The following is a 13,198-nucleotide window of genomic DNA, read 5'->3' on the forward strand; positions in this document are numbered from 1 at the left end:
ACTTGCAGGCGTGTTGGAGCTGCTGAGGGGTTACACACAGCCTGTGCAGCTCTGCAGCACAAAACCAGCTCTGCACTCCAGACAAGCTTGGAAGCTACCCAGGGATTTCCCAAGCTGGATCTTATGTTCTCTGGCATGAATATGGCTGCAATTCCTAAGTCAGCAAGCGGAATCAGTGCTAAGATTCTGTATAATAATGATTTATTACTGCACTCTGAGGCCTGTTCCATCCTCTTCTGGACCAGTTGCATATTCCTTCTGCTGGAAAAACTGCCATTTTCTGTCACCCAGTGCCACAGTCACTGCCTTCCAAACAGAGTGTGCTCTGGATCTCTCTTGTATTTTCAGCACTCTGCTATTATAACAATGCTCATTAATGCAGATATGGGCTAATATCTGGGTTTGATTTAGTATATGCATCATACAGAAGCCAACAAGTAGCTTACTGGGGTCACATTTGTGCTGTTGGGCTGAATCATTCCTGATTCATATGTTGAGGCAAAAAGCCAGCAGTTCCAGTTACATCAATGAGCTAAAAGTTTAATAGATACTAATCTGGCAGCTCAGAAGGGAAAAATAGATGTCAGTAATAAGGATGTGTCATTCTAGCAGCCTTTCACATCCTTCACAAGTAGACTTGTTCAGCGTGGATGGAACTGGGTGCATGGGGGCACCAGTGCTGGTTAGACAACACTGACAGGTCAGAGGTGTCTTTCTGGGCCTGCTTAGCATTCCCTGCAGTTCTTTGGTGTGAAGGCACATGACCTGGTCATTAGATACCAAGGCTGACCATCCCAAACTGTCTTCCCCAGCACTTATTTCGTTTTGTTTTGCTTCCTGCAGGCCAGCCAGCTGGGAGTGTACCGGGCCTTTGTGGATAACTATGAAGTTGCTATGGAGACAGCAGAGAAATGCTGCCAAGCCAATGCTCAGTTTGCTGAAATCTCTGAGGTAATGTCACGGTATTCAGACACACGAGCGTCTGGATCTGACTAATCCCCCGCCGTGTCACTCCTGTCTGTGCCCCAGGTGTCTCTGCAGCCCTGGCTCCTGGAGGAGTGGTGAGCTCCCATGGACCCACTCCTCCAGCTCCTCTTCTTACAGCCATTTGTCCCTTGGGCTGATGGAGGTTATCAGAGACAAGCCTTTATGTAGGGTCCCCACCCAGGGAATCTGGTGAGAGATGGCATTGCCTTGAACTTCTTCAGCTCTGTGCCACCTTCATACATTTCTAGAGGGGAAGCTGTGAGTTTCTCAGATGTTTCTCTTGCTAATGATGATGCAGACTGTGGTGTAAAAAGCCATCCTTAATGGCTTGCACTGTGGCTGTCAGTGGGATTGCAGCTTCACTGGCATGGAGAGGTACCTCTCTGAAAAGGCAAGTGTGTCAACAATAATGCTGTAATGCTGTTTTTGGCCTACTCTGATTTCCTCCCTTTCAGAGGAGTACCTGTGTCAGAGCATCTTGAAGACTTCTTTTATGCTTCCAAGGCCACCAGCTTTGCCTGCAGTGCATGGTCTCATTGACTCTTTGTATTGCAGTGATTATTTCTTGAAGAACTCAGTTGCCAGGAAAACATGGATTTCATATGTGTCTCCTTAAAAATAATCAGATAAATAATCAGAGCTGAATAATACCAGGGGTATTTAGTGCTCTGAGAAATCTCCTGAGTACCTCCTATAGTGCATGTCCCTTGAGATTTCTATGATAAAGAGGTAAAATATGATCCCTCAGTTTCACTGTTTCTGAAGGATAATTCTGAAGTCATGCCAGTATTTGGATTGATGGTGATGACACTTTTGCACTTGTGTCCTGGTGAGGATTTTGGAGCTGAGCACATTAATGCATGTTGTGGTCTGTGTGCAGAGAGCAGAGTCACAGACAGTGTTCCTTTGGTGCCATGGAAGAACTGACGTGTCCAAGGTCACCCAGTTCCGAGTGCAGGTCTAAGGAAGCATAACCTGGGGGTACTGAATCCCAGTCCTGTACTTTATGTGCTGTGACAGCAGCTGTGTCCTTATGGACAGTCTTTCTTCTGCAGGTGATTTAAAAACTCCACCATCCCTGTGGAGGTTCCCTGCTCTGCTGCATCTCTATTGGCACGTGCTCCTAACAAAATTGCTTAATATTTGAGATGTTTGGGTGCCTGTGACATGACAATGATGGATTTAGCAAGAAGTAAAGCATATTTTTCCATCACTGACTTGACCTGTGATAGGGCTGTTCTCCTTTCACTCTTAGGCTCTCCCCTGGAGGAGCAGATAGTCTGTTGTGTTGCCATGTGATATTTCAAGGTGATTGACCATCTGCTACGTGGGTTTTCTTCTTTTTCTTTTAGAATCTAAAGGCCAGAAGCACAAAGGAATCTAAAGAACAGACAACGAAAAATTCCTTGGAAAGTGAGTGATCCATACCGAGGAAACTGGTTTGTCAGCACTGTTTGGAGGCTGTTGCCAAACCTCCACTCTCTCTTTTTGTTTTTGAGTGCTGGAAGGTTGTGGAGTCTGCTGGCTCTACCTGGGAAGTAGCAGAGCTCGTTCATAGTAGGCTGTGTGCATGGATGGAGAAGTGCCTCCCTCATCAGTCCCTTTGGGCAAAACCAGCCCAACCAAAGGGCTGCTGTGATTTTAAGGGAGCATCTGCTACCCAATGATAGCACAAATGCAACCCCAGCACTGATTGCTATATTAGTTTTGCCCTATGGTGGCCTCTGAAGAGCCTGGTCAAGATGGGGTTCCATGGTGCTTGTCTTCTCTGTGTGTCTGTGTGTGCTTTATTGGCTGTACAGCACATTAAACTTTAGAGAAGGGATGTTTCCAGTAGCTCATGGGTTAATAAACCTCTGCCTGTACATTCAGTACACTGGACAAGTTGGTCTGTAGGGACTGTATTTAGGTACTTCTTCCTCACGTTCCTGCTGCTTTTCTTTCACAGCTCTACTGTACAAGCCTGTGGATCGAGTGACTCGCAGCACACTTGTCTTGCATGTAAGTATCTGAAGGGTAGTTTGCAAACTTGAGACCCTTTTCTTGTTTTCTTTGACCTTTAAATTTTCCATGGAGCAGGACTGCAAAAATAAACCTCTTGTGCTGCATAAGAGCCTCTTCCCTTTACACTAAGGGGATGGAGTCCATAGGTAGGATGCTGTTATCTCTTCAATGGTGTCACGGGGAAGTGCAGAGTATTATTATCTCCTAGAGATAAAGCCTTGCTCTAATCAGTAAGAAGAAGCTGGAGCATCTTGTCCTACAACTCTAGGTTGGGGCACTCAAACCCTTCTGCTCTCCAGTGCTGCTCATGGTTCTGTTCTCTGTTTGTGCTCCCATTGTCAGGATTTGCTCAAGCACACTCCAGTGAGCCACCCCGATCACCCCCTGCTGCAGGATGCTCTGCGGATCTCTCAGAACTTCCTCTCCAGCATCAACGAGGAGATCACTCCTCGGCGGCAGTCCATGACTGTAAAGAAGGGGGAGGTGAGTCTTCCTGCTTTCATTATTTTCTCAGTTTCTGAACACTGGTTGTGTCTTTTCTGTAGGGCAGACCAGGAAGTTATGCTGTTAATCTGTTTGTTGCTAAGATACAGTTAATGCAGTGTCCTTGTTCTCTGAAGGATGTGGTACAGCTCCCTCTGTTTTCTGTTCAGAAAACAGTTTGGAAACCCAGAGGAAAAGTATGATTAGAGTTTTCTCCTTAGCATTGTTAAAATCATTTGTCATACATAATTGCTGTGATGCATATTGCTATGCACTAAGTGGATTTGTATTTTACCTGCAAACTGAAACCAAAGGGGAAGCCTGGGAGGAGAAAAAAGTGAGGAAACATCAGAAGTCATGAAAGATTGGGAAAAACTGTTTTCCAGATTCTTCATTTTCACCATAAAACTAATTTTCTGCATCCTTATTTCTAAAGAAGAATGTTGTAAATATGACTAGAAAGCAAAACAAGTGGAATGTGTTGGGAAAGCCAGAGGAGGTGATTGTCTCCCAAGAACGTGATATAACCCTTCTCAGCTCTGCTGGGAGCTGGACTGCACCCAGAAAGCTCTAAGATGTGCAGTTCCTTTACCTGCAGGCAATGCTGTGCAAGGAGGCCACAGAGCTACTCAGTAGTGAAGTCCTGCATTCCTCAATGGGCTTCATTCAGCTGCCTCATCATTTCATTAGGAAGGGGTTCAGTCCCTCCTGACCAGGAAAGGCCAGGACTGGCAGAAGTGTTGTGAGAGAAAAGGATGTAGGAGACTGGACAAAAAGAGCTGCAGCTGAGATACTAAATGTGTAAGAGGAATTGTGGCAGCGTGCCAGAGACACTGGCTGGTCAACAGTGACCCAAATTACCCTGTACAAAAACATCTCTCTTAATAGGAGATTGTTAAGATACCATGAACTTCCATGATTTATTCCCAAATCTTGACAGCTAAACATGCTTGCTCTTAGCTGTTAAACTGATTTTCAGCTGACAAAAGATTTGCTAGAAGCTGCAGTACTGGGAATTTGGTGCACTTTGTCCTGCAAGTGTTGCTCATTGTCTTCTTTTGCCAACCGAGGAAGTCTGCAGCTGAGAAAAGAAGAGGAGGGGCTGAGCAATTGGAGGCTGAGGTAGAAGCTCAGGCATCAGCCACCAGGGCCTCAGTGATAGTAGATGGCCTCATTAAAGTGGCTGCTGATTGAGTCATAGCAGAAATCACAGGCTAGAATGCCCCTCGCAGGGGAGGGAGCATTTTGTGTTCTCTGGTTGTCTGTCAGCATCTCAATGAGGGATGAGGCTTTGAAAAGTGTCAGGCAGAATCCTAATGAGGTGCCAGAGCCCAGGCAGAGGGGCAGGCTCAGGAGGATGATCCTGATGATGGCTTTTTGGAGCAGTATATTTGTCAGATCTTAGAAAGCAGGATTGGGCTCAGCAGGCCTGTTCACACTCTCCCTGGTCCTGCAGTGACTCCAGGTATGGTGTGGGGAGGGAAGAAGGGGACATAACAGGGGAGAGGGCTGTGGGTGTGCTGGAGGGGACTGGGAACCCTTTGTGCTCTCCCTCACTGCACACAGGTTTTACTGAGCCCAGGGAAGAAAAGGACCTGGTTCTGATGCTTCCCAGAGTTTGCCTTCCACTCTGGGAATCTAACAGTGAATATTTTCTTTAGTCATTTGGCAGCAATATCCCACTTTTTTCAAAGCAGTAATGCCCCAGTGGATGCCCCTCTGTGTCTAGAGAGTAGGTATGTTCACTCTCCTGTAGTAATCCAGAGATACAAATCTGCTCCCAGCTACTCTGTGTGGGTTAGTGATGGCTGTTCCTTCCTCTGCAGGCTGCTCAGCTTGGGGTCATAGCTGGGTTTTGTTTATGCCTGTAAATCTTTCCTTTTCTACTTATCCTTTCCTCCCACTTGCCTTGCTGGTGCTTCCCCTGGGGTGACAGGACAGTGTGTGGATTGCATCTCCTAATTGACTGCTCTCAATGCATAATGCATTTTTTATTTTAATGAATCACCAGCTTGCTTTGATGGCTTTTTTCATTATTTGTCTTCCTCCCATTGAAATTTCCTTGGTGGAAAGGAAGGAGGGTAAAACAGCCTTTTCCCCTCATGTATTGCTTAGGTGCTGATCTCAGTTATCTTTTTTCCCCAGTCCTTGCCTTTTATGTGGAATATTTTTTCTCTTTGAGTGCGTTGTGGGGAGGAATCAAATCTCCTTTGCCAGCCTCTTGCTCCTGCTCTTCTTTTCAGGATTGCTTTGAACTGGGGAAGGCAGCCAGTTGTTAATCTCCCTAGTGACAGGCTGCTAAGGAGGAGAGTGCAGGTCAGGAGAGAGTACAAGCTCATCAGCACAGCCTTCCTCGCTCTTGCAGGAGGTGATTCCCTGCTTTGGGAGCACTGGCTCAGTCTGACCTGCCTGCTGGCTTCCTGTGTGATGCCAGGTATCTCTCCAGCCCCCTGGTTCTGCTGGGCTCTGTAGGCTTTGTTCTAATTCTGGACTTATGCAGATGAACAGGAAGGTGTCTGTGGTGCAGTTTAATTTGCTGGGCTGAATGAGCATTCCAGGTAGTGCAAAGAGATGGGAACAAAGGGAGTAAAACCTTTCACCAGAGGGACAGAAAGAGCTCCAGCAGGGATGGCAGTATTGGTGGATTGAGTCTGTGAACAGAGTTTGGTCCTTGCTGACTGTAGCAAACTGCTTTGTGGTCTGCTGAGGGCTGTGGTGCAGAGGAGCCAGGAGAGCCCCAGCCTGGCAACACAGGGGAGCCAGGAGGGCTTGTCTGGCCTTTGGGGTCTCTTTCCATTCAGCTTGATCCGCTACATTCTCTTGCTTTGTCCTTCCCATTTTTCTACTTTTATAGTTTTACTTTCTTACTGTTCTTTTTTATGGATTATCTGCAGGAATCCACTTTGCTAAGCCTCTGAATAACCAAACAAATACATGGAGGGAAAGGGGATCTGAGCAGCTCTGTACCTTGTGACTGGGAATGTGAGTGGTGGAGAATCACCCACCCCTTGAGTCCAGGGAGCAGGGCACCTTCCTTGCTCCCTGCTGATCCTGCTTCACCACTGCTGTCTTAGTTTAAATAGGGAACGTGGTTAAGGTTCTACTGGGGACGGTGCCCTGGGGAAGAAGGAAAACAAATGCTTTGGGATGAAGGATGTGCCACTATTATGTGCAGAAGGAGAGGAGTAATAACCTTTTTTACTCTTATTAACAGAGCAGCTCTATGTACTGCACCTTGTGGTTTTTTTCAACTAAGCCCAGATGCAAATAACTGTAGCACTTGGGTCATCTTGCAAGGGAGCAGAAGTGCAGACTGAAGCCTTTGGAAAGCTGGAAGCTCAGCATGAGGCCTGGTGCCTACTGCTCCGAGGCCTTGGGCAGATGTTGGCTGTTGAGCACTCAGAAATGATCTTGGCTGCTTCAAACTCTGTCTTACAGCTGCAGCCAGAGGGCTCCTGGTGACAGGAGCTTTGGGAAGAAGAAAGAAAGGCTATTAAAATGCTCAAAGTGCAGCCAGTTTAATTCCCTGGGCAGAGCATCCCTTTATTCTGCAGTGCTGGTCTTGCAGCACACACACACACACACACACACGAGGAATCATTTTCTTCCTACGCTCTGCAGAAAACCAAACCAGCTCTTCCTCACTGACATGTGCCAATACCCATCTCCTGCTTTTACCCTCCTCCCTCTGCCTCACACATGTTCCAGCCCTTCCTGGGGCTCTCTCCCACGCACACACTGGAGGGCTCTGCTGTCACCACATCAGATGAGCTCCTTCCTCGGCACACAGGCGAGGAGAGATGGCCTTTTGTGCAGCTGTGGTTCTGGTTGAGTAGGTTTTTAAATTCCACTTTTTGTAATGTGTCTCAGACAAGCTGGCCGCACTTCCTGGAGTTAATCAGTCTGTGACAGCAGCAGGATTTCTCATATGCAAACAGCACAAAAACACCGTAGGATGAGTAGATGAGCACACAGGTAGTCGTGAGGTTGGTAGCAGAGGAGGGGGAGATGCTCAGTGAGAGAAGTAAGAGGAGGAGGACAGCAACAGGCAGTCCAAAGAGGATAACCAAGCACTGACAGAGGTACTCCTTTGTTCAGAGCACTGAGGTGGGTGGGAGAAGAAGCAGGTGAAAAAACATGCAGAGAAAAGCAGGGCCTGGAGAGGAGGCTTGGGACTTACATTGTACCGGTACAGGAGCTTTGCCAGAGCCACTGAAGGGAACAGATTGAAGATGATCCTAATTCAGTCCATTATGATACAAAATTGGGAGTTTTCCCCCTAGGCTTCCTGGAACAACTTTCTGTAGCTGAGCTGAGCTCATGTGCTGGACACTCGACAGTCTTGGGGGCTGTATATGGAAGAGAGGGGCTTGCACTGCCACTGTACTGCCACTCTCACCCTAAGCTTAGATTTTCACGCATGTTTATGTGGTTTTGTGTAGTTTATGTTGTTTCAGGGTGTTTTAGGAAACCATTATCACCTTTGGCAACCTCTAACAAACAGAGTAAGTCTGGAAACAAGGTAGAGACATGGTTTCCCACATGTGGGTTATTGTATGTCATGTACAGCAGGATTACTCAGCCAAAAGGCCTTGTGTTTCAGGAGACCCTGTTTAACAGGAGGCCACCAAAGGCATAGTTGGTGGCCCTGGGTGGGAGAAGTTGACCAAAGTGTTGGTTCCCAGACTGCCAGAGAAGACCTGTGGAGCTGAGGTGGCACAGGCATCTGACTAGCAGGAGTCCTGTCTGAGGGGGCTGCTGGCTCCCCCAGGGTGGGAGAGGATGGGCTGACTCATGTTAGGAGGTCCAGGAAGGTGCCCTTTGCTCCCACACTGTGGGGTTTGGCAGGGATCTGGTAAGCCAGTTGGGAAATCCTTTTATTGTTTCCCTCTGACCTGCTGAACCTCCCGGCAAGATGACTAATGTGCAACAGAGGATGTGCCCCTTTGCTGGAAGTGCCCCTCCTCAGCTCCATGGATGCTGAGCAGCCTGGGACATGCCTGTTGTGCCCAGCCATAACAAAAGTCCTCTTTTCTGAGAGAAGCTGGTAGTGAGGAGAGATTTCCTGAGTTGGTCCACATGTTTTCTCCCATACTCTCCTCCTCAGATGCTTGGTTGCTCTTGTGGCAGTTTAGCCCTTCTGCTTGCTGGAGGGAGACCTTTCCAACTAGCTCATGAGCAAGAAGATATGAAGACTGAAAAGTCTGGGAGGCTCAGTATTTTCCTCTGAGTGACTAACTGGAATATATCCTTTTCATCTCTTTCCTTCTGTTCCAGCCAAGCTTAGGAAATACAGCCTTCTTGTATTCCCACCCACCTCCCTTTGTGGGACTTTTTGCTGCCTCATGGTTGCACTGTGTCTGTGTCAGTCAGGGCACTTGGTAGCCAGGAGTGCAAACCCAAATAAACCCAGTGTGACTGAAGCCAGCTCAGCACAGGTGGGAACTGTGAAGGTTGGTGAGTCACGCCCCTGTTTTGGCATCGAATGGCTGAGCTCTCTGCCCGGGTTTTGGGGCGATGTGCTCTTGGCAGGGTGTTGGGCTGGGCTCTTGGCTCACCTCACACACTGCCAGTGCCTGGCAGAGGTGGGCAGAAGGCCAGGTCAGGACTGTGCCATGTCCCTGCCAATCAGGGAGAGGACAGTGCTGCATCCTGCTGAGGAACAGAGGTGAGTGAGCTGTGAGAACATCTTTACACCTACGAACAATGAGCAGAGGTTGAGCTGGCAGTAAGCAGTTATTCTCATAGCCCCAGAGGAGCTGAGCTGATTTGCAGAGTAATTAATATGCATCAGATCTAGAAACCTGAGATCAGGGTTTTGGCTTGCTCAGAAAATATCTTTTCCTGCTTATTATTGCTCCCAAATGAAATTCTTTGCAGCTCAGGAGTGCTCTTGCTACTGATAACATACCTCCTCCTGTTTATTTATTTTAAAGCTCAGTGTTTCTAGTTTTCTACCTGGGGTTTGTTCACCATGCAGGAGGGGAAGGTGTGCACAAGCAGCAGAGCCATTAATGCAGTGAGGCGTTCGCCCCAAAACCACTGAGGAGGAGCCAGGAGGATCACACCCACCTAAAAATAAACACTAACATATGTACAGGCCCTTCTGAGCCTGTATCACTGCTGGATGCCAGATCTCCACAGAGTCCTGCCCAGAGATGGTGCAACATTCTGCTGGGGAGCAGCCTTGCTTCCCACAGCGATGGGAAAGGTGCAGCTTTTGCTGCTGCTGCTCATGGATTTCCAGGACCTTTGTGTCATGGAAGGCAGCACCCAGATGAGCTGCTGACACTGCTCTGGGTGCTTTAACAGGTCACTGTGGTGCAGCTGCAGACAGGAAAATGCAGGCTGTGCAGACAAGAATTTGTCTTTGCCATGCATTCCCTGCCATGGTGCCTGCTGGGCTCAGGACTGATGTGGTTTGTTTCCATGTTGGAGAGCCGAGATGGGAAGAACCGTAGGTGGAAGGAGAGGCAGCGTGGGGGGTTTGTACTCCCACACCCTCGGCAGGGAGTGTGTGCAGGGCTTGTTAAGTCACGCAGAGAACAGAACCTGGGGGGCATCACCTGAGAAACTGAGGCATCAGCTCTGGTGTGGGTGTCCTGACCTGGCTCAGGGGAGCTGCCTTCCTGGTGCTGCAGTGCTGAGCACATGGAGCTGAGCTGCCTCGTGGAAACAGAATTTTGTGTGTGTGTTCCCAGTGTGTGGAGCAGGTCAGGAGTGAGTCACACAGGCAAGTCCTGAGCGTGGGGCTGGGGAGGGCTCACGGTGAGGCAGCTCAGACCTTTTGGCTGGCCCTGGACAGTGTCAGCAGAGCTCTCCTGTCAGCAGCCACAGCGCTGTCTAGGCCATGTGAGGGATGTGTGACGTGTCACTTGGTGGTGTCAGGGGAGCATCCTCTTAGCTGGAATAACAAGGAAATAGTTTGGGTCATGGAAAAGTTCCTTAGTGTGCCTTAGCACGTGTGGTGAAGCTGATGGTTCCTGCTTGTACTGGGCATGAAGTGAGGCAACACTGACAGTTACACATATTGGTGGGAATAAAACTTGCCCAAAGTTGAATGGCCCTGTTTGGAAATCAGTGGGAGTTATCTATTCCAGATGTGGAAGCAGATCCTGACAGCAGAGTGGAAGGCCTGAGCATAGAGCAGGGCATGAAACTCCTGATGTGGTCACTGGTACCTGCACACAGCCATCTGTGTAAGTGCTAGCACTCCAGCCTTTTAATCTTTTAACTGTGAACTCCCCCCCATAAGGGAATTAAGAAAGCAATACTTATGCCTGCTTATCTGTGCCTCTTCTTTAGGAGATTGTAAAGCTCCCTGGAACTAAAAACAGGAATAAAGGCATCAGAGTTGTGCAGCTTCTTTGAATTTTCTAGATTTGGCGAGTCTTTATATGATATAAAAAGAGATTTCCATAGACATGGAGTGGGGGTATATCCAGATGGTTCTATTAAAGCACAGGCTGATAAGGGCCTACTGAGAAGTTTGATGGATACACATGTTCAGGAATTATCCCTTAGCAGCACTTGTAATGAAGAAGCAGCAATGGCTGCTGTTGCTGTTCAGCTGTTAACGTTGACAAACTCTGCTGTGACTGCGAGAGGAGGTGTCCGAGGAGGGCTTAGCTCTGTCCCTGGAGAGGTGGCTGAAGCTGAATGCAGAGGCTGGGAAGTGGCTCTGGGAGAAGCGGTGTGTGCTGCTCTCTGCTGGCTCCAGAGGGGACGATTCCCTGGCAGAGATTCAGGAATTCGGGGATTCCGGCCCTCCGGTACACAGAGGCTGGGCAGTGACTCAGTGAGTGACACTCGGGCTCAGAACAGGTGATGGAGAGAAGCCCGAAGTCTGACCCAGCACTGGGTACTGAAGGAGATGCACGGCCATCTGTGCCTCTGGGAGAGAGGGCAGCAGCAGGGAGCAGAGTTTACAGCCAGGAATATTTAATAGGCTGTCTTCTTTTTTCTGAATCAGACAAATTTACTGAATTTGCTCTGGTAGGAGTCACATCTAAGGAATGTGTTGCCCCGGTGCCAGATCTGGAGCTCGTGTTGCACTGACACATTTTTCCTGCTCTTTTCCCCAGCACCGGCAGCTGCTGAAGGACAGTTTCATGGTGGAGCTGGTGGAGGGGGCCCGCAAGCTGCGCCACGTCTTTCTTTTTACCGATCTGTTCCTCTGTGCCAAGCTCAAGAAGCAGATTGGAGGGTGAGATTTTCCTTCTGAACTGGGTGCTTTGTACCTCAGCTGCAACAGAATCCTGGGTTTAGCCAGCAGTTTTAGTTGCATGTGAACACCCCAAACATGGGTAACTAAAACCCACAAGATGTACTTAGACAAGGAATAATCAGCAAGGCAGGACTGTTTCTTGTATGAGACCTTGTCCATGTCCTAATCCCTCAGGAAAGGTTAATTCCTCCCATCTCTGCCCTGAGCCTTCCTAGGAAAATAGGATATGCTGTAGCTGCTGATGTTCAGGACAAATGCCATTAATTTTTCTACTTCCCCTTTCTTTTAATAGGTGACATTCTTCACTTTCTTTTGTGACTAAGGTTATTAGTTTTGGCTTTGCAGCTACAACCTGTTAACAGCTTTACAGAAAAATACCAAAGGTGCAGTAAACTGACTGTCAACCCCAAAGGGCATCTATAAAGACAGTTTTGTTAACATTTTTGACAAATGAGGGGAAGGAACAATTACCAACATACCTGCCTCAAATAGGGCTTCTCTTCATTTGGTGAATGTTCTTCTTGGAGACCCCTCTCATCTCCTTGCCCTCCTCAAGCAAAAAGTTATGCCTGCCCTTTTTGAAGCACATGCTTGTGAGGAATGAACCTTCAAAGCAGAGGGATGTTCCCAAGAGTGGATGTTCCTGACAGTAGAGGTGGGGCTCACCTGCCCCATTTGGGGGAAGGGGGGGAAAACCTGGGTTTAGGTCACAGGTGGCAGCCAGGTCAGAGGTTTGGCACAGCTTTAGAACTTTGTCTGGATGGAGGCTTTCAAGGGAGAGCACATGGCACTGAAAGGGTTTGCAGGAGAGGGCTGTGGTTTCTTAGGATAAAAGGAACTAGCTATCAAAATGAGTTGTCTTGTGTACTTGTGCTGGCTATTGCCCTGCTGGGCTTTCTTACAGGATAGCAGCCTTTTGCCAGACTTTTTCCACATAGGAATCACAGTAAAGTTGGACCCATATCTGTATCTTATGCACTATAGTTGGGAAGGGGGAGTGGGTATTGTCAAACACCAATAATAGTAAAAGGTTTGGACTTTCTGCCTTTCAGGAAAAGCCAGCAATATGACTGCAAATGGTACATCCCACTCACTGACCTCAGCTTCCAAATGGTGGATGAGTCTGAGGCAGTGCCCAATATCCCACTGGTACCTGATGAGGAGCTGGATGCCATGAAGATCAAGATATCCCAGATCAAGAACGACATCCAGCGGGAAAAGGTAACAGGGGCTGAGCACTCCCTGACAGGTACAGACCCAGTGTCTGTGCTGAGGTGCCGCAGCAGCAGCACTCCCAGGGCTGCACAGCGTGGGGAGTTGTGTTAGAACAGGCTGTTCAGCAGAGCTTTGTGATACCCAGATGCTTTGCAGCCCCTCGTTGCTCATCCTCATGCACAGCTTGAATGATGGTGCCCTGTGAGGAGGCAGAAACAAAAACACCCTGTAGTTGTACCCAGTAGCTCCTCTACTCCATGAAACCACCTGTGACTGCTATCC

The 13,198-nt window shown here is 48.3% G+C and overlaps 1 protein-coding gene across 5 annotated transcripts in view; it reads left to right on the plus strand.

Moving 5' to 3' along the window:
* The window catches only part of BCR (BCR, RhoGEF and GTPase activating protein), a 101,638-nt gene that overhangs the window by 63,014 nt on the left and 25,426 nt on the right, over window positions 1-13,198 (plus strand). For all 5 annotated transcript variants that reach the window (XM_027661537.1, XM_027661536.1, XM_027661535.1 and 2 more), the window contains 6 exons: window positions 844-951; window positions 2,340-2,400; window positions 2,936-2,988; window positions 3,334-3,474; window positions 11,559-11,680; window positions 12,754-12,922. In XM_027661537.1, coding sequence (XP_027517338.1) covers window positions 844-951; window positions 2,340-2,400; window positions 2,936-2,988; window positions 3,334-3,474; window positions 11,559-11,680; window positions 12,754-12,922 — 654 coding nt within the window. The remainder of the gene's footprint in view (window positions 1-843; window positions 952-2,339; window positions 2,401-2,935; window positions 2,989-3,333; window positions 3,475-11,558; window positions 11,681-12,753; window positions 12,923-13,198) is intronic.

This window comes from Corapipo altera, unplaced genomic scaffold (genome assembly GCF_003945725.1).
Source record: "Corapipo altera isolate COAL_440 unplaced genomic scaffold, ASM394572v1 150, whole genome shotgun sequence".
NCBI classification, from domain to species: Eukaryota; Metazoa; Chordata; class Aves; order Passeriformes; family Pipridae; genus Corapipo; species Corapipo altera.